Genomic DNA, 21,098 nt, shown 5'->3' on the forward strand with positions numbered 1-21,098 from the left:
CCTGGATCCCAGGATCTATACCTGCTTTTTAACCCCCATCCTGGGGGGACCTGCAGAGCTCTGCTGCGCTGGCCTGGCCTGAGATGCTCCAAGCTCATGAGGTGGCAAAATATGGCTCCTGTGGTTTTTCTTGATGAAACTGGCAGCTGGACACGTGGTGTGTGCTGCAGAGACCTTTCCAAATTCTGTCTGTGTTCTTGGAGGAAATGCAGAACCACTCTGGGACCCAAGCCAGGCGTGGGGTTTATACCCAGGCTGGAGCACACTGTCGGAGACTGAATGCCTGCAGAGGGGCCATGGCAGCAGACCCTTCCCAGTGCTCCTCTGCCCACAGTGGAGGAAGGAGGCACTTTCCAGGCCTTTCAGCAGAGGATAGCAGCACAATGGTGCCCTGTGCTGCAGTGTGAGGGTAGAGTGCCCCCCCTGGGTAGCCAGCACAGGGGACACTGCAGGGAGCGTGTCCTGCGAGTCACGAGTACTGGCTGTGGGGTAGTTTAGCTAGGGTTTGACTTTGGATGATGCAGTCCTTAGCCCATCCTGCACACTAGATGGGGCCAAGGGAGGATATGCCTGCAAACCACCTCACCTTCAATCTGCCAGACCACAAACTGCTTTGGGAGCAGCCCAGGAGCACTTCTGCTTCCCTCTCAGACATCCTTTTCTATCCACCATACCAAGTACTCTCAGAAATCTGTTTCTAATATTTGCTGTGTCTTTTTAGAGAGTTGTCTTTACACCCAAGCAGATGCTTAATTTTCCTGGCTCCCCCTACTTTTCTCTTTCCCCTCTGCAGCCCTATTTTCTCCCCCAGCTTGAAATGAATTCTGTGCATGCCAAGTCCAGGAGAGACCATGAACTGAAAAGCCTATTAATGAGATCCTTAGAATGGGTAAGTTTTTATTGATGGGGAAGACCAAAGCAAAAAGGAGTGGTTTTTTAGCATTTTGGGCAGCATCAAGAGACATGCCTTGAGGAAAAGACAAATCCTGTCCTTCATACCTGCCTGAAGACACAATTAAACTGTTTCACAGGCACCATTTGAGGTTTGTGAAGGCTATTGTAGAAACAATGCTCAAGTATTTTAGGTCAAAAAAAAGCCAGCTACAGCCTCTACATGATCAATAGGTGAGTATCAGAAGCCAAAGCCCAGAGGATGCTCTCAGGCATATGGTGTGATTCTTGGGGTATCCTGCACAGGGCTAAGAGTTGGACTCGATGATCCTGATGGGTCCCTTCCAACTCAGCATATTCTATGAACCTGGGTGCCCATGCAGGACTTGCAAGTGAATGAAACACCAAGTGACCACTCCAGAAAGAGATGTTGGGGAATGGGATTTTTTTGGCATTCTTCCTGCAAGGCCACCCCAGGGCAATGCCAGGTTCTCCTTCTACATTTTTAAAGCTGTGTTCATTCTTTTGTGTTTCAGGCATGCAACAGATGCATTTACCCTTGGAACAGGGTTTATTAAAACTCTGACTGGGCATGAAAAGCCAGTCAGCATTCCCTGAAAACTGGAATGTCTTCTAGGCTTGTTGTCTACCTTAACTAAGATCTCTGATATATTTCAGTTAAAGAGTTACCAAAACCAAACAAGTAAAACAAGCTTGTAATTCAGAAGAGATTAGATTGGTCTTAAAGGAGAAATATACAGATATATTTTATTTTTATAAGTAGAAAAATTAAGTATAAAGTTCCTGTAGAACCACTCTTTGCCAGAGCAAACACATCAATCATTTAATAATTTCCCATACTAGCAGGAATGCACACAGCATCTTTTGTAGGAAAATCACTTTTCAAAGGACACCAGTTTTGACATTACACAGCTGAACAGCTGCTCATTTCTTTTTTTCTCTAGTGCCTTGGCCACCACTGCTTTTCCAATAACTCTTTCAGGGAAAGACAGGGGAGAACTCCATTTTAGATTAAAAAACATTTCGGTTTTTTGAGAGCCTCCCCCAGAGACCTATCAAAAGCAACATGCAGTAACAATACAGTGCATAGTTCTCTTGCCTTGGGAAAGGAGCTCTCTTTAAAGCCCAACTAATTCATTAGAAGGGATTATAGGATTAAAGAGCTCCTAAAGGCTAGAGACCCACTTCTATAAGACAGTAATTGTTTATTTCAAGGATAGTGATGCTGCAGCTTTCATGAGCCTCAGAGTTAGTACATCCAGAGATGCACAGGAGATCAATCAGCTCCCCAGACACCCACTCAGGGAATCCAAAAATGGTTTCAGTACAAGAAAATTCTCTATTAAGTTAATTAGCTTCACGTATGGAAAGTTCAAAATAAGAAGAGGATGTTGCTTTGACGTTGTTTTGCAGGCAGTCACCACTCATGAAATGATCTTCACTTCAGGCTTGGAGTCTTCCAAGGCTCTCAGTTCATCATCCACTTCAGCACTCCACAAGATGTCATACAAACTACACCAAAACAAAAAGGCAAGCAAAGTTTAGTGAGCATCCTCCTGTTAAAGAAAGAGAACGATGCACAGATGGCCAGTATGGGAAGATCATATAACAGGAAGGGCCCCATCTAGGTTTGAGTCCGGCCCAACAGCCAAAACATGCTTTACAATCCAGAGCCCTATTACTCCCTCACCAGCATCACCTTCTCCTTGTTCTTTGGCCCTGTGGACCAAAACAGATCAAGGCACTGTGGTCATGTCACTTGGACATGCAGACAGCATTTGAATCCCCCCCGGTCACTAGTTGCCCTCAGGTGCAATTCCCAGAGAGCCGGTGCTTGCGGCCCCCTCCCCACAGCCTCCCAGCTCTCTGAGTTCACCACCTGCCAGGGGGAACACAACAGGGCCACAAACATCTCTCACATTAACTGCTGCACGTTGCAGCTGGGATTCCTCAAGGCTTCACAGATCTTCCTGATGCCTTCGTCTTCCAGAGGGTTGTAGCTCAGGTCCAGCTCGGTAAGGCACTGCTTGGTGGTCATGACGGTGGAGAGGGTGGCACAGCAGGCTGCCGTCAGATCACAGTTACCCAGCCTGCAGGGAGAGGACACTGCAGTGAGCCAGGGCTCCAGGGACCACCAGCCCACCCTCAGACAGCAGACACAGACATCCTAGCACGGAGCAGCAATCTCTGTGAAGCTGACAGCTCTGAGATATCAGCAGGGGCTGGCCCGCGGTCTCAGCACAGAGACAGCCACCCTCATGGTGACTGCTGAACACCTAGAAGTCCTCCCTAAAGCTTAATAATGTGTGGCTACAGGGGTAGAAGGAACCCATAGAAGATATTCCCAACTTCAACACCAGGATACATGTTTTTGGTTTAAAGTGATCATAAATCATCTCTAAACTTTAGTACTATGTGAGTGCTATTTGAGACCTGCAACAATCTCTCCAAAAAGGGCAATTGAGACCTCTCAGTTGAGAAGCTTTAACTGGTCAGCAAACACATCTTTCTGGAAGAGACTTCTAGTCTTACTTATGCCTCCCATGACCCTTTGGCTCAACTCACTCACTGTAAGACTCAGGCATCGGAGCACAGCTCCGGCTCCTGTCCAGAGGCATGGAGAAAGCACTGAGGTGCCCTGAGCATTACACAGTCCAGAGCTCAGTGCCCACCTGGGAAGGGACAGGCAGATGGAGAAGGCAAAGCCCACCACAGGGCTGGAGGTGATGCTCCAGATGGCCTCCTACTCCTACCAGTGAGGCTGGATCAGTACTTGTATTTGCACCCATAGGGACTATGGGAATAAGGGGCAACAGGTGAATCCAGGCAGGCTTTGCACTGAGACTGGCAGGCATGAGAATAAGCACATGACACCTCGACCAGCAGTTTCTCCATCTCAGTGTCCCACCTGAGAGAGGCCCTGCACGTGCGTTTAGAGAAGGGCACCAGAAGCTCTACAGTGCATGGCTCCCACAACAAAGCAAGATCACTCCAGCCTCCCCACTCTTTGTCCCAGGTACACTGTGCTGTGAACTTTCAGTTCTGCACCTGGGACAGCACCTGTGGACAGCTACGAATGCACTGTCACACAGGTGCCAGCCTGTACTTTCGAGATCGTGAGTGACAGAATACATAGAAGAAGGTGTGGCTTCCACTGACTTGCTCCTGGACTACTTAAACATCAGCTTGTGGCGCGAATTGTTTCATAATGAACAAAACAAAAAAATACCACACTAACATCTATTGCTGTCTCTCTCTCTCTGCACAGTCTTGGAAGGGTAATGCAGCAAGAGAGATGACTTCTGCACCTTACCATAAGGACTGGATGTTGCAGTTGGGGTGCAGCAGCCCTTCACAGAGGAGTTCAACACCTGCATCTCCCAACTTGTTCTCACCCATGTGCAGTACTTTCAAGTGCTTGTTGGTGCTGAGAGCAGAGCTGACAACCTTGCAGCAAGCAGTCGTGAGCCCACACTCCCTAACCCTGCAAGGCAAAAGTGACATGAGATCTAGGTGGGAGATCTAGAGAGTATCAGGCACCGTTTGCTTCTCTACATTTGCTTATCAGGAGCCCAGGCAGTGGGAACAGAGAAACCAGAGTTTTCCCATAATCACTGTACTCCCCTCAACCCCCATCTGCTCCGTTCTTTCTAAGCAGCACCTCTCCCACTCTTATATGTGGGCTGTCTGTCTCAGAGTGTGCACTTACGAAAGGCACCTGCCCATCAAGCACAGGGACAATCAGAAATGAAGCACACTGCTCTAACAGTCACTCTTGGCTCCACCATGCACTCCTGAGGTTGACTTCCAAGCCTCCAGTGCAGGGCAAGAACCCAACTGGGGCAGGAGCTGAATTTGCAAAGTAGAAAAGTTCAAGTGTTGCTTGTTCAGTTTCTGAGTGAAAGAACAAATTTCCTCTCCTGGCCACCAGACCGTCCCAGACTAAAGGGTAACACAGTCAGCAGGATAGGATGCTGAGAACTGTTTATGTCACTACAGCTTCTTTTGGCTGATCAGTGAGAGAGATCAGATCCAGTGGAGAACCTGAGATATCTGATCACAGCACTCAATTTGCTATTACATGAGGCCTTTCAAATTTCAAAAGTCTCTCAGCTGACATTTGTTGCACGATAAAATATATTAGAAGCTCTACAAGTGATGTTTGGTCTCCTATTAACAGGACTGTGGGGCAGATCTTCAAAGTGTCTACAAGTTTAGAAATACAAATACCTTTTAAGTTTGTAAGTCTATAAAAACCCTCTTCAACTCCATAAATCCTTTCATTAACAACCAGCACAAATTGTTTATACAACCATTGCAACTGAGCATCAATCTGGTGGGCACTACTTCACTTACATCTTTCTTCAGTGAAGCCTTCAAAGAAGGCAGTGGATACGTGAAACTTGACAGCAGCTCACCATAGCTCCTGAAGTTTAGATTTGGGATCCTTGAGCGCCTGACACAGCATTTCCATCCCTGAGTCTCTCAGGTTATTGTCTATTAGACTGATCTCTGTGAGGGTCTCTTTTGTACTGATGAGTCTGGAGAGATCTTTACAGCTAGCACTTGTGAGATCACAGTCCCATAACCTGCAGGGAAGAAAAAAACCATTATTTTCTCCCAAGAATGACTTAGATCAGAAAACAGAATCCTATTTTAGTATTCTGAATTTCTGGTTACATCATCTCATTTTCTTCTATCCTTTACAAAACCCATTCATGCATCGTATCACACAGCTTTCTCCTTACTTTCCAATTGTTGCAGCAAAAGCTCTGTTTTTAACACAAACGCACAAAAAAAGGAACATGCAGTTCTAGTAGATAACAGGAAACCAAGACAATGCCACCGCAAACTTCATTCACACTCTTCCCAGAATCTGATCCAAGTGATTTCAGCGTGGCTCTGCTTGCTCATGGTGTCCTCCACCAGTTTTGAGAAGGAACTAATCTGCAGCTGAGACATTCTTTTTTCACTGGGCCAGAGGGGTAACAGACGCTTTCCACTTAGGAGCGAACCAGCAGCACAACCTTGAAAGCTTGGGGGCTGCACAAGGGATTTAAGAATCCTCTTTCCACCCTTACCACAGCTTCTGGATTTTGCAGTTAGGATGCATCAGTCCTTGGCAAAGCAGAGCCAGTCCGGAGTCCCCGATCTTGTTATCCCCCACAGAGAGATCCATCAGTGATGACTTGTTACTGAGAACAGTGCTAATATCCCGACAGCTGTCGCTGGTTATGCCACAGTTCTCCAGGCTGCATGAAAAAGCACAGTTGGAATTACTGCTCCAGACCTGCTGTATTAGATACACTCCAACATGCCCAGTTCAGACTGAGAAGGGTCTATGTGCTGCTTCCTTGCTGCAAACCAGTACAGCCCAGCTGGGCATTGCTAGATCCTGCAAGGCTCAGAGATGATACAGGTGTCCTAGATGGGCTCTGGGTGAGGCAACACACTGCTCCTGCATTTCATGAGGCTGCAGGGCATTTTTACTCTGACCTACCCATTTATAACCATTAAAGCAAGGATCATTCTTGCCAAACTCACACTTTATATTGATTATCCCTTTTAAGAGGATGGCTGTATCAGAAAGTGAGTCCCCGCTGAGCCAACCCCTGCTGAACCACAGGGGCAATATAAAATGAATTGTGCTTCTACCCTAAAGCCCTTCAAGGGCTTTACCCCAGATACAAGGCCAAGTCCAGCACCTCTGTTTTGTAGCAAAAAAGGGCTCTAATAAGTATGCTCAGCTGGCTAGTAATTCAAAGTTAAGAACTGAAGCCACTGAGGGTACTTGTTCCTCTGCTCTGAGACACTGGCGAGCAGTCCCCCCTGGTAAGTGCTGGTTTAACCTGTGGTACCAAAATTTCCAAAACTGAAAGCTGTACACTCGTTTGTGTACAGCCTCCTGTTACATAAATCTGAGCCTGCAAAAAATCTGGCCTAAATTTCAAGCATTCCTGGCAATAATTTTTACTGTCTTATGGATGGTATGACTAGCAGCAGGACTGGTTGAAATTAGAGATGTCCAGCTCTTCCTTACTGTAGTAACTCTAGGTTGCAGCTTGCCTCCACCAATCCCCAGCACAGCTGCTTTACAGCTGTATCTCCCAGAGTGTTGTTGCTCAGGCTGAGTTCCTTCAGGGTGGGCTTGCTTTGCAGAGCGGCATTGAGAGCTTCCACAATATCAGCTGTGAGTTCACAATATTCCAGCCTGCAAGAAGAAAAGAAATCCAGGCAAAAAACCAACTGTCTTTACCATGTCTCACGACCTGCAAGAATCAGCTGTGGGCAAAGTGTGTGTTAGCCAGGGCAGAAAAGATGCCAACATGAGTTGAGACCAGGCAATGCATAAAGACAGAGACAACATAAGAGTTTTTAACAGCATCTCTCTGCTCATTGCAGGAAGCATTAATTCTTAAACCAGATCCTAGGGGACCCTAGCAAGACTAATTACCCACCCATTTTTACACTAATCCTCCATTAAACCACTGCACAGGCTGCCCTGGAGCACATGGCTGAGCTCTACATTGCAACACCATCTCACAGCCCGAGATGGGGGCTGCAAATAGACCAAGGTCCCGCTCAGTCATAAAACAAAGACCAAGGGCAGCAGAATCTGATGTCCCCTGGACGTCTAAGAGGTCCTGCATTTACAGCCACTGCTGCCAGGAGGCCTAAACAAAGCCTATGGGAACAGACACCCAAGTCTTACAAACCCACGACACCCACCGGTGTGAATAAGTGTGACACAATTTCAGGTAAAACAAGAAGAAATCCACATCTGGGAACAAAACTCCTCCTTCTCTCAAGGGAAAGACAAGCATGACCTGTCTGATGACCAAAAAATCCCAGTGACTACTTACTGCAGCTTCTGCAGCTTACAGCTGGGGTTCATCATCCCTTGACACAGCACCTTCACTCCAGCAGTTCCCAGTCTGTTGTCACCCACATGCAGCTCTGTCAGGGATGGCTGTGCACTGAGGACAGACCGCAGGGTCTCACAGCTGGCACTTGTCAGATTGCAGTTTTGCAGCCTGAAGGAGAGAGGCAACCAGGGTGAGGGAAATGCACCCCCAGAATTACAGAGGCTCTTCTCAGCGAGGTGTATCTGCCAAGGTTTGAGCTTGGAAAGGACACCATGGCACTAACCCTCTAGGAAACGATATATCCTGGTTAGTGCTGCTGTTTTACACATGTTAAAATATTCTCTCAGTATTATATCTGTACCACGAACAATAGCTCCCATGCTTCCTTCAGCATAATTGCTCATGCAGCACCTCCAGCAGAATAAATAAGGATCCACCCTACATAAAGTAGCACCACAACTGCTTTATAGAAGTATTTTAATTATCACGAGGCTGATCCCAGAGATAAAGCAGTGGCATCTTATGATTTCTTGCCCCCCCCTAGAAATATGACCCAGAGTAGCTAGAAGTTAAAATTTCATCCTACTTGGCTTAAATCCATGGATATCATTTAGATGTTTATTGGTGTACTCTAAGAAGGGTCTACAAAGTTGATCCTTCAGCACTCAGGCTTGGAGAAGTAGCACAGGAACTGTGCTAGTATTGCTATGGGATGTTTATATAGTTATTGGACAGGACTTTGTGGCAACGGAGAGAGGTCATGAATGGAGGTACTAAGTTTGACTTGGGTTTGTTTGCTCTCACTAGAACCTCAAAAATGGACAATTATGTTTCTACAGAACTGAGAAAGCCTAATCCAGGCTGTTACTTGAACATCTGGAGAAGTGTGAAGCCTAGGACAAACTCTCTGAAAAATTACTTAAGTCTTCCAGTACAGAGTACCACAGTTATTTCTTGAAGGCCCATCAGAGAGTTGCAATTTGATTAGCTTCACAGTCAACTTTCCCTCTATTTGTCTGTGAGTCCTCATTGCAGGGGACACAGAGACTTTGAAGCAGGCATATCTGGTTTAAAAGGCAAATGATTTTTACAAGGTAGTGTCCTAGACCCCCTTCACAAGCTGGAGGACTCCAGTATCCTGAAGAAGAGATGCTGGACAGAGAAACCATCTCTTTGAGGGCTTCTGAGGAGCAGGGGCAGCAGCCATTGGCTCTGACTAAAGCTCCTGCAGCGGGGTTGCTGATGGAAGCCCACTAATGCTATAATGTGGCGGGGTGCCTCTATAAAACATGCTGTCCCAAACCAAGCTGGCTCTGCCCAGCTGAGAAGACAAGGCTTGAGACTGAGCCAGTCTGGTAGAATGCAGAAAGGCTGACAGCTCTTGAAAGACCAAGGCTCATAAGAACACCCTTTTGCTTGGCTCCCAGAGAAAGGAGAAAGCAAACCAGACCACATGTTGAATACCATGCTTAATACTGGCAGAAGAGCCCTTTGAAAAATGCATTTGTGACAATGTCAAGTATGTGCTAATGGCAGAGTGGGGGCCCTTTGTGGTCATCCTTCTGTTTAAGCTGGCCTAAACAGATAATTCAGCTGCCTAGACTGTGGAAAGACCTAGCACCTCTTCTAAAGAAAGTCCCCAGAAAGCCTTTGCGTGGCTGGGAAAACCCTACCTGTCCTTCCCTCTGTGCTGGAAAATGAAGAGAGGCTGATGATCTGGACTATTCCAATGAATATACCACTTACATACAAACTGCTGGGGTTTTCCAGCCATCTGACCATGGTAATGGCTGAAATGGATCGTCACGGCTCTTAATACCACCACATACGAGTTTGCCTCATGACTTCACCTGTAGCTGCCTGCAAGCACATGTAGTGGTGCATTCCCTCCCTTCCCTTGGGCCTTGGCCTTGACAAATAGGGCTAAGGTCCCCTTGAACTTACAAAAAAGCTCACTGTCTGTTCCCAGGAACTAACGCTGTCTAATGAGCTCCTGTTTTTTTAATGAACAGCCTTAGAAACTTATTTTTCTTGCCTGAATAATAACCCAAGTGGAATAACGTTTTCCTTATCAAAGTTTCAAAGAAAATTACCGACCAGGATGAAAAATTATTACGACTAAAGCCCACTCTCTCATGAGAGAGACCTACTTATTTAGGTCTGTGTGTGTGCAGGTGTCAATATGCTACAGCAAATGTACTATGATTGTTGCTCTGCTAGATTCTTAAGTACTTTAGATTTGTAGGTTAGGCCTGATTTAACTGTTGTGCTATAGTAAATTCTAAATGAATACTTTGTTAAATTGTTTAATTTAAACTATCGCTTAAATGCTGTTAAGTTTAAGTGATGTTAAAACCTTTAGGCCTAAACTGTTGGTCAAGTTTGGGGCTCAGGTTAGCAAGGGTGTTTACTCTGAACCTTGAGACTCAACAGGAAAGTCTTCTTTATTCCTTTTTATCCATACCATTATCCTTCCTCCCACCCCAGCCTCCATGAAGATAATTTTTGGGTTGACATTGGGTTTAGATTTATTTTAGCTTTTTGTTTGCTTTTTCTCTTTGTGCTTTAACCATCTAGTAAGTAGTAGAGTGAACCTTGCCAGTGAACTTTGTTGTGCTTTCACTTTTATGTTAAACCTGCTTTTGCCAATACCTTTGCCAGTGATTCAAGTGACCTTAAAACACTCATTCACGACAGCATGTTAGAGCAAGACAACATGGGGCTTTACCATAACTTCTGTAGGCTACAGCTTGGCATCAGCAACCCTTTACACAGGTATTCAACACCTGCATCTCCCAGTTCATTGTTGTTCAGCTTCAGCTCTGTGAGGGATGGATTTGTATTGATGATGGAAGAGAGATCCTCACAGTTACTGCTGGAGAGATTGCAGTCATCCAACCTGAAAGACACAGAGAGAAGGAGCATTTTAGTCCCCAGAGCTGCTCTGTTCTCCCTGGCTGGAGCATTCCCTTTTAAAGCAAAGTGGGCAATTTAGTCCTCTGCAGTTCCTGGGATGCCTCCATAAGTATGTGTGTGACCTGTTGAGCGTTGCATGGCCCAAAACAAGATGTGCTCTGCAGGGCTGCAGTACAGGATGGGCTGGGTGGCAGTTCCCCAAGCCTCACTCCTCCTCTGTGCTGCACAGAGGAGGGCACAAATCATTCCCCTTCAGCTGTAGGATGCCCCTTCATTTAAACAGTCATAGTGGCAAACTGCCTGCCATCTGAGTCTAACCAGAGGCAGCTCACAGGCTGTCAGACTGGTTCTGCACTGAGAACAGCCAAGCTGGATCTTCAGCCAGCCCCAGAGACACCCACAAGCAGTTTGGTCTCCTGTAGGTGAGTCATGCTGGTTTGCACCATCTCCCCTCCACCATGAATCTCGGCACACAAACGGTGAGTTTGCAGTGTGGCAGCAGCTTCTCCCACTGGACATCAGCATTTTTCTCGTTGTTGCTAAATTGATGTGGGTTAACTGAATTGAAAGGAGAGCCAAGGAAAGGATCAGGAGCCCAGGACAGGCAGAGAGCCATAGAGGGAGGCAGAAAAGACATGGGGGAAAAGGAAGGTGTCATGAAGAACCCTACAGCCCCAGCCACAGTCAGGATTGCCAAAAGTTGCCTGGTCACTTTTCTTGGACAACAGCATGAAAACTGAGGGTCCACTAGGTTTCTCCTTCTGCCCCTCTGGCAAGAAGACTTGATTCCCAATGAGACTGTGTTCAATACTGATGAACAATCCATGCTGCAGCCACTCTCATCCACTACATCTGGAGCAGCCCACCCTCTGCCCAGGAGACAACCATCCCACTGCCTTCTGCCACCCAGGGCAGGCCTCGGGAAGTCAAGGCCAGGCCCATGAAGCTTGCCTGCAAAAGCTCTTTTGCAAAACAAAAGCAAGCCACCTTCAGCCTGGCTGATGTCCTCCGAGGAGGCATTGCTGGCATGATGCGGCCCATCCTCTCCAGCCTGAGCAGGATGATACCAGCCTGTGGGGTGTGAATTCCCAACCAGCAGAGGCAAAAGACTGCAGGAGCAACTCTTCTGGGCCCTGTCCTACACTTTACACCCCAGGAGAGGGTTCCCTCATGCTGTCTGCTCAACAAAGGAGGTTGGTACTTCTGAAGGTCAAGTGAAGAATTAAAAGCCGATGGCAGGTGGCTTGTGTGTGACTATTAAGCAAAAGTTAAGACAGCATCTAAGCTGCAGCCCAAAGAATGTGCAACCTAATGAGCACAGGGTGATGTCTTCCCTTTCCTGAGGGAGAAAAGCAGAATAACCAAAATGGTGGTCAAATATTAGATAATCACATCACCTAGCTGAGCTCTATGGCACACCACGGAATCAGGGCAACATTGCTTCATACCAAACAATGTTTATCTGTTGTTGAAAAACTTTAAATTAATTTAACTTTCTGGATAAAAATAGGTAGAATCAATACTGTTGCTGATCAATTTCTAAGTCCTATGTCAAACAGTCCTGAAGGTGAAGAGCACAGGAAAGAATTGCAACAGTTCTTAGAAGAGATGATACACAACTGGTTACTACCTGATGGTTTTGCAGGATTTCATTGTAGTCAGAAGTTCAGCCCATCTGGATGGGCTCATCTCCTCACACTGGATGTCAAGTTCCATTTTGACAGTTGAGATAAGACCTGAAAATTAAAACAAAACAAAACCACCTTTTTTTTCTAATTGACTGAGAAGCAACAACATTCTCCAACCCCCTCAGCTCTCAGCTATGAGTCACATTGTGCAAAGGGGACAGATAATATTTTTCCAACACTACTCTGCTGCAAGCACCACTATAAGCCAGCAGAGTTGGAATGGTATTGTTTGGGGCTTGTCAAGGCCGTTCTCCATGAGGGAAATAGGAATCCTGGAGAGATATGGCAACAGCCGGTTATCTGAAAGCTACTTGTGTGAAACTAGGAAGCTTCCCTTCCCTCTCCAAGGGAGCTTAACCAGAACGAGCTTTTCAGAGGCCCTGGTGTTACTCACTATTGCACTGCTGAGCCACACAGATGCCAAGCTCTACCAGCGTGGCGCACCGACCAACTGTGGAACCTCAAGCTATAATTAAAACTGGGATAATTTTGAGAGAATTAGAGTCAGTGAGAAAAATGAACATGAGAACTGCCTGGGCTCAAATTAAAAATCCTGTGAGTCATATGTCTGTATGTGAGGAGTGGAACCTCGGTGAATGGGAAAAGCGTTCCTTCATGCCTTGATTCCAAGGTTTGAAAGGTTGCTCTGGTGGTGCAAGTCAAGTACCAGAAGCTGGTAAGCGGGAATTTTTTTGCTCTGCAGTCAACCTGCATTTCTGAACTGATGTAAACACTGCCCCTTGCAGAGCAGCTCCAGATAAATGTGCACAAAACCACGACAAGGCCAGTAGCTGAGCTCCAGGCTTAGTTTGCAGCGGATGGGATTAGAAGCTGCGCTGCAGTAGGTGACAAAATGCAGCGTTGGTCCCCTGGTTTGGCCAACATGACTCAGACTACAGGGCGTTTGTAAAAGAAATAATCCCCTGAGCTATCACATCGGAATGCGAACTGCAGTTAACCACCGCTTTCCCTCCCATCACCTCCTGCTGCCACAGCATCGCGGGTATGCCAAACTCGCTTTTCTCGGAGGCGAGCTCGGCGTCAGAGCTCACGTAAGGTCTCGTCCGCAACAAACCCCTCACCCACGTGAGGAGGAGACGCGTCCGACCGCGGGGCTGCGCTCGGGAATCACGGCGGGACCCGGGACACGGCGCCAGCGGGATCACGAGCTCACGGACGTGCTCGGCCTCTGCCCTTCCCAACGCGGGCGCTGCCGGGAATGCCGGCCCACGGCCTCCGTGGGATGGCACCACAGCCCACGTGTCACGGGGTGATGCGGGTCGGAGCAACCCCCGCCGGCGGCGACACGCCAGGGGACACTCAGAGCCCTCCCCGGCATTTGCCTGGTTTTCCCCTAAACCCGGATCGACAAAAGGTTCTCCCCCGACCCCCTCGAGCTCTGCCACCTCCCTGCGAGCCGAGGGGGGATCCCGTTCCGGGGTCCCGAGCCCCGGCCCGGCGCTGCCCCGCGGGCACGCCCGCCATCGCTGCTGCCCCTGCCCGGCCCCTGTGCCCGCAGCTCCGCCGCCTCCCGACAGCTCCCGCACCGCAGGCAGCGCTCAACTCCCGCAACCATCCTCCCTTCCTTCCTCCCTTCCTTCCTCCCTTCCTTCCTTCCTCCCGCTCTCCGTCCCTCCGCCCCAGCCCCCCCTGCCCTGCTCCCCCAGCTCCTACCGCCGCGCCGCCACCGCGCAGCTGCCGCCGGCTCCTCCCGGCTCCGCCTGGTAGCGCAGCGGGGAGGGGCAGGATTTGTCCCTCCTCCCTCCCCTTTTTTTTCCCTTTTTTCCCTTTTACGCCCTTTTCCTCTGTCTCTCCCTTTTTTTCCCGTTTCTCCTCTCTTTCCCCTTTTTTGTGTTTCCCTTTCTTAATGTTTTCCTGACTTCTGCCTGCTTCCCTCTCCCTCCCTTTTCCCCACTTCTTTTCCCCTTTTCCCTCCTTTCTTTCCCCCTTCCACTCTCCTTTATATTTTTCCTTCATGTCTTCTTCCTTCCCTCTTTTTTCCTGTTTTCCTCACATCCTTCTTTTTCCTTTTTCCGTTCTCACCTTTCACTTTCTTCTCTTTCCTGTGCTTCCCCCTTCCCTCTTTTTCTTCCCTTTCCCCCCTCTTTTCCCCCATCTTCTCCCTCCCTCCCTTCCTTCCTCCCTTCCTTCCCTCTTTTTCCTGTATTCTCCTCACTTCTCTCTTTCTTTTCCTCCTTCTCCCTTCTTTTCCCTTTCCCTCTTTTGTTCCTTTTCCACAATTCTGTTCTCCTTTTTCTGCTATCCCACCTCTTACCCCATTTCTTCTCTCTTTCCCCTCTTCTCACCAACTTACCTATTTTCCTTCTCTTTTCCTCCCTTTCCTTCTACTCCCATCCCCTGTTGCCCCTGTTTCCCATCCACCCCAATCTCCCCACCCCCACCCGGAGCAGGAGCACTGGGATACAAGACAGGAGAACAGGAGCAGGAGAAATCCCTATAATTAGGGGATGCACAAAGGATGAGAGTAAAAGTGAGGTGGTGTCCCAGCTGACTCGGAGGGCAACCTATAACCCATGCTGAGACCTGGAGGACAATGGGGATCCATCACCCAGAGGAGAGGCACCATGGCGGGGTCTTGGCTGGGGGAAACAGGACCCCGCCTTGTACTTCCCCAGGGAGATCGAAACCGGGAACTGTTTGAACTGGGAACAACAAAAACATCCATTCCTCTGTGGTCTCTGCCTTCCACCTTGCCAGACAGCTTGTGCACGGGGGCCCAGCTTGGAGGGCCTGGGATGTCCCCGCTCTCCATCCCTGTCACCGGTCCTACCCATGACGCATCTTTTCTCTCTGTCTCCCTCGTTAGCGCAACATGTTGCCGAGCAGACGAGCTGCACCTCGCTGGCACAAAGGCCTCTCTCTAAGCTGTTTGGAACGAAGCCGTGACAGCGATGGAGGATGGCACGCCACACTTCGGCCGCTGCCGAGACTGTCCCCTCCCTAGATTTCCCCCCGACCCCAGTGACCAGCGGCTCTCCCGCACATCCCGCGGCGGGGCAAGGGTGCCAGCGCTTGGCCAGGGCTGGAAGGCATTCGTCATCACTCGGCTCGCTTCCTCCTCCGGCTGCCGGCAACTCCCTGTCTCCCTTTTGTTTCCCAGTACTTTTAGCCCCAGTAAAAGCTCATTCAGATTTTCACGAGACAGAGCAAAGAAAGGTTTTGAAGTGCCGAGAGGCTCTAGGCAACATAGTGACTTGCCTCCCTCCCTCCCTCACCCCCAAAATCTCAGCATTTCCCCGAGTTTTTTCTTCCTACAAACACCCTGTTCCCGTCCCCCTGGCTCACACAACAGTTCAGCTAAGCACAACCAGCTGCCGCCTACAAAGGACGGCTTTAAAACGGTTCCGTGTTGCCCCCCGGTAAGCAGAAGGGAAAGTTCAGGGAGTTTCAGAGTCTGATTTTGCCGCTGATACGTACCTTGCTCTCGGTGCCGTCCGGGGAGCGAGGAAGGCAGAGCTGGCGCCTCCCTGCTGCCGTTACCACGCAACCTCTGCTGTCGTACACATGGTGCCTGCTAGAGGGAGGAAAGCAGTTTTGGGCTGTGACGCTTTTTTTCCTCCCGTGGCAGCTTTTCAGGGGCTCAAGGAGCAAGCACTCTTGCGATTGTGTCTGGCTTAGTGACGATGCAACCATCGCACTAAGCGTGATAAGGACAGAGGTGGCTTTAACTTCTGACACTGGATCATGTAGCCACTCGACATGGTTTAGCCCAGAGCAAGGAAGTGGTTGCCATTGAAGGATCCATCCGAAAATGAGGCCACCACACTGTTAAAGTGTGGATAGAGATGCTGGAGATTGCATAGTTTCTCCATTCCCCAGGCAAGCCCTGCCCCACCTGGCCAAGGAGTGATGCTGAGCACATTACTGCTTACCTGTCACCTCACCTAGGGGTCATCCATCCTACCTCCCAGCAGGGCCTAGGGCACAGGCAGCCCCCTGCTTCTGCACAAGCTGGATGCTCACACTGCCTGGAAGGGTCCCTTGGGAACAGCCCTGGTCGTGCCTCCCTAAAACTGCTGCCTCTCAGCAGCAAGCATGAACCCATTCCTCCACCTCCTCCTCCCAAATTCCCACAGGGTCTTCTGCTCCCCAAGGAATACCCTGCCATCACTCAAGCTGCATCACATGCTAATTGCAGGTTGAACTAACCTGCTTTCTTTCCCCATCCTTTATGGTCCAAAGATGAATTAATGTTTCAATAGCCTGCGAATGAGCCAGAGGCAGAGGGCCAGCTGCATTTTTTCCCTCCTGCAACTGTTGATGCTGACAGAGGAGATGGCACTGCAACCTGGGAAACAGAGCCTTTGCTGAGCCCCAGGTGAAGCACTAGAGGTTTTCCCTGCAGTTACCTTTATTATCCTTCCTCTGGAGGAGACGGGAACCGACCACCAGAAGAGCTCAACGAGCTAAACCCCACCTTCCTTAGTGCCCAGAAGAGAGCTAAATGCTAGAGAGTGCACCTCTTTCCCATTCCCTCCCAGGAGACACTGGACTGTCCACACAAAGAGTTTGCTAGAACAGTCCTTGTGCCTGTTTCAGGTCTGACCTGAAATCTACTGAACCACAGGCAAAAATCTGGGGATGGCACAAGGTTGGGGATGGCACAAGCTTTTGAGTTCTGCTTGTTAGGATGCTCCCTGGCAGGCAGATGGATGAGTGCTGTGGCTGGTGAAGGGTGTCTCCACCCTTCTGTGTTGGCATGATGCTCCCAGGAAGACCACCAGTGTTAGGAAGAATGAACACTGGCAAGAGGTTGCACCATCCCCTGGCCCATCAGGCATTTTGAAATCAGATGCCTGTCATTCAGCCAAACAGCAAAGGTCTCATTTCCTATCTTGCCCCTGCTGGCATCTCTCTACTGCTGATTCTTGCTCCACTGCACACGCCAGGATTCTCTAAAGGACGAAGTCCAGTGTTTGTTAGAGGTTTCAGAGACGTTTACATCACGTGGACCTCCTGTAGACCTCCTGCCCTGGACAAAGCACCCAATACACACTGATCTGTGCTTGTGGAATATTAGATTTACAAGCCAAATAGCCATGCCAAAATGTTATCAGCTTTTATCTCTGTGTCATCCCTTTGGCTGCCCTCGCTGTGGGGACAACAAGAGGCATCTTGGGACAAATCTATTGCCCTCCCCCTAGCAAGCAGGACCAGGCTGTCCTACTCACTGACGTACACACAAGTCCAGAGGAAACGATGCAAAATGGGGCTAAGAAAGCCAACAGCAAACAGTAGTGAGAAATACATGCGTGTGTCTTGCTGTAGAAACAGTGGAAGACTCCTGGCATGGAAGGTATGTCCATTTGATTGTTTCTACAGACTCGGGTCTGACTCCTTGAGGAGTCTGATGGGGACATCTGCCCTGTGTTTCCTTCTTTATCACCATTTGTCCATGTCCATTTTGAGTTCACTCAAATTTATCTCCCCTTTATTTAGGTGCTCCCCTTACGTTGGTCCATCTGGTCCCTGCTGCTTTTGTGCATGGCTGCCATGGACCCATGAAGTGTAGATCTTGTGCTGTGGGATCTGAGGAAGTCGAAATGTATCTCTGCATTTAAGATGACTTTACTTTTAAAACTAAATTTACACACATAACCCTAGAGCAAACTTACAAAAGGATACTTAAATTAAGACCATTAGTGTAAGCTGAAAGCTTTGCCTTTTCCCCTCTAGCAGTTTCCTGTTCCATTCTCTCTGCTCTCAAGATGCCTCTGTGCGTATATTTAATAGTAATTAAAAACAATAAAATTGTTAAGAGTAGTTGCAGATCTTTTGCTAACTTGACTATGCCATCCTTACAAGCAAATTCATTCCATAAATTCAGCCATGGTGATCAAAACAGCGAGTTATAAGCGTACACCCAGTTCCATTTGTTGCTCTGAGAGGCTTGTTCTAACTCCTTCTTGATCTGTTGCTGGGAGCCATTTGTTCCTTGAGCTTGCGTGTGAACTTGAAGTAAGGCTTTGTAGGGTAAAGAAATGCAAAACCTGAGTCATTCCTGAAGAGCCAGAGGGCTGATTAAGCACTGGGGAACAAAGCATCTGTGGAGCCAGAGAACCTGACACTGTGGCTCAACTGATGTCTCAGGAGCCAAAAAAAAAAAAAAAAAAAAAAAAAAAAGAGGTCAATAAACAGATGCTGGTAGCAATAGGCTGGGAGCTATGAGGTGGCTGAGCAAGCTTTGGGTTCCTCAGTAAATACAGACAAATGCTCACCCTGACTCGCATGTGTGCATGCACGCATATGGATGTTCCATACTGTGGCAGCTCATTATAGATTCCCACAAGAAAACCATTAGGGAGGAAATTTTTGCTGTTCTGATGTGGTCGGCTTGTTCTTGTAAAAGAAAAGCTGGTCTCTCCATTTCATGCTGGTTTTGTTTTTTGGGGGGAGTGGGGAGCATTATAATGAAATAATGCTGTGACTCTATGTGTCATATTTTATCCGTCTGGATACAGTCTTTCACCGTGGGTCCAGTGAAAATGGAGCACCAAGAAAATGGAGCTTTCCAGATTTGTTCATCAACCACTGGACTGCATTGATCTGCAGAAAAAGTACGGTCAGAGGAATTTTTCTCACATCCCTGCTTTTCTGTGTCTTCTGCCTCAGCCTGTGGCAGTCGTTGCCTGCCCGTCTGCAGAGGGCGATGCAACATCAGTTTGACCAGACTTACGGTCCAGTGGTTTTCCATCACCCCGAGGTTGCCCGTGGTCACCAAGATACTGAAGGAGTTGAGGGTTGAGGTGAGGCCAAAGCTAGAGGGGAAAATGACAGGACCAGACCAGACACAAATGTACTTCACAACACAGTGTCTTCATGCCAGCTGTGTAGCAGCTGATGAAATAGGAGACTGCAATGGATTTCACTTACCTGTTAAATCCTGCTGCATAAGAAGACTCAAATCTTTTCTGAAGCTTTAAAGACCACTGTAGTGACAGCTAGTTATTTCCTGAGTTTGTATGGAACTCAGAAGCCTGAGTTTAAACCAGCTTTAAAAGGCAAGGATGAAATCTTCAAGCTAAAAAAAATCCCAACAACCATACACTCATTTGTTTTTCGGACTTCAGTTTGTGTGTTACCATTGTCATTTTGTGGAAAGGAATTGTAGATGTCCTCTGCCAGTGGAGACATCTCTTTTTAATCTCCATGAGATTACCCATGAGAATTCGTGGTTATTTATGCCAAAAAATCACTTTGAATCATGGAGTCATTAAGGTTGGAAAACACCTCCAAGATCATTGTGTTCAACCCATTGTATCCTCTCTTCAATCCTGTTCTTCTTTGGACTATTGGAATTAATTGTCAATTAATTCACTGTGAAGGCTTGGGAGTGGGATATTCTGCAGTTTCCTCAAGTGTTGGCTGGGGCCTGTGAGCAGCTTGAAAGCTGAATTCCACTCTTTGTTATTGAAATTTGCCAGGAAGGTCATTTCCTCATGCATGTAACCCAAGAAAGTGTGCAGATTTGTTTTCCACCTTTGGCTTCCCATTTAGCTAGTAACTGGGATAGAAATGCCAACTGAGTGTAATCCTGTGGGGTTGGGGTTTTTTCATGATACACCTTCAGTTTCTAAAAACTGCTTCTCTTTTTCTTTAAAGCCTTTGGTTATTCCTTGGGGCTTTTTGCAGTAGAATAGGAACAGAATGTGAAGAAATCGAGTGTTTTCCTGACATTAGCACCTGGATAAATTCACTGAGCTTGATTTTTTTTACTAAATGGCACCTATGTCAATGACTCCTTGAGGAGTTTTGATTCCTTCTCAAATTTACTAAAGGCAAATGAGTGTTTCAGCTCTAGTGGAGGCTCCCAGGAAAAGGAGATCTCTGAGGCCTCCTGCTCCTGGATGAGATGGACAGGTAGATGATGGCTGGGGCCACAGCTGCTGGGAAGCACTGGAGGCAGTGGGTAGCTGCTCCCTGCTGCTGGCCTCGTCCATTATCAAATAAGAAAGCAAAAGGCCCACTCAAAGTGCGGGGAATACACAGAAAGCGCTCTGATTGCCTTAAGCATGGGATAGGCACATGTATCTATGCAGTATCTATGCAGCCATATGAGGAGCAGCTGAGGTCACTTGGTCTGTTCACAGCCTGGAGGAGATTGAGGGGTGACCTCATTGCAGTTACAACTTCCAGGTGAGGGGAAGAGGAGGGGCAGGCACTGATCTCTTCTCTGTGGTGACCAGGGACAGGACCCAAGGGAATGGCCTGAAGCTGTGTCATGGGAGGTCTGGGCTGGATATTAGAAAAAGGTTCTTCACCCAGAGGGTGGTTGGGCACTGGAACAGGCTTCCCAGGGAAGTGGTCACAGCACCAAGCCTGACAGAGTTCAAGAAGCTTTTGGATGATACTCTCAGGCACATGGTGTGACTCCTGGGATGTCCTGTGCAGAGCTCAGTGATCCTTGTAAGTGCCTTCCAACCCTGGATATTCTGCATGATTCTATGATCTTTAGGAATGCTAAGGAAGCAAGTAAGAACATAGAAATTTAAAAAAGCAAAACCAGTATTGCATTTGTGTACCGTGAAGGAAGAGAAGGGCTGCGGCCTGGCAAAGTAAAGCATGAAAAAGTATCTGGAGAATGCGGGCATCGATCCCGCTACCTCTCGCATGCTAAGCGAGCGCTCTACCATTTGAGCTAATTCCCCACCCTGGTTTTGCCCTCTACCAGCGCGCACATATTCTCTTCTCGCGA

General features: G+C 48.1%; 1 protein-coding gene and 1 non-coding gene across 5 annotated transcripts; both read right to left on the reverse strand.

Annotated features, from left to right (window-relative positions):
- Positions 1-1,623: 1,623 nt before the first annotated feature.
- RNH1 (ribonuclease/angiogenin inhibitor 1) lies at positions 1,624-21,098 on the reverse strand. 4 transcript variants are annotated; one of them, XM_051804364.1, is made up of 11 exons: positions 21,054-21,098; positions 15,821-15,914; positions 12,325-12,430; positions 10,507-10,677; positions 7,776-7,946; positions 6,953-7,123; positions 5,994-6,164; positions 5,331-5,501; positions 4,226-4,396; positions 2,832-3,002; positions 1,624-2,424 (listed from the first exon to the last, which is right to left on the reverse strand). In XM_051804364.1, the coding sequence occupies exons 1-11, from the start codon at positions 21,081-21,083 to the stop codon at positions 2,337-2,339; spliced, it is 1,515 nt and encodes a 504-aa protein (XP_051660324.1). In that variant the 5' UTR covers positions 21,084-21,098; the 3' UTR covers positions 1,624-2,336. The 4 variants fall into 4 exon arrangements, with proteins under 4 accessions (XP_051660324.1, XP_051660323.1, XP_051660325.1 ...); XM_051804363.1 differs by lacking the exon at positions 21,054-21,098 and adding an exon at positions 20,926-21,043; XM_051804365.1 differs by lacking the exon at positions 21,054-21,098 and adding an exon at positions 18,622-18,648.
- TRNAA-AGC (transfer RNA alanine (anticodon AGC)) lies at positions 20,979-21,051 on the reverse strand. The gene has a single exon. It is a non-coding gene; the product is annotated as a tRNA-Ala (tRNA).

This window comes from Manacus candei, unplaced genomic scaffold (genome assembly GCF_025592945.1).
Source record: "Manacus candei isolate 608988 ecotype Guabito, Panama unplaced genomic scaffold, ASM2559294v1 h1tg000060l, whole genome shotgun sequence".
Classification (NCBI taxonomy): domain Eukaryota; kingdom Metazoa; phylum Chordata; class Aves; order Passeriformes; family Pipridae; genus Manacus; species Manacus candei.

Coding starts and splice junctions, on each gene's coding strand:
- RNH1 (XM_051804363.1), bottom strand. CDS start 21,036: ATGGTAGAGCGCTCGCTTAGCATGCGAGAGGTAGCGGGATCGATGCCC. Junction 12,431..15,820: donor CGGACGGCACCGAGAGCAAG/GTACGTATCAGC, acceptor TTTAATTTTCAG/GTCTTATCTCAACTGTCAAA. Junction 5,502..5,993: donor TGCAAAATCCAGAAGCTGTG/GTAAGGGTGGAA, acceptor TCTTCCCTGCAG/GTTATGGGACTGTGATCTCA.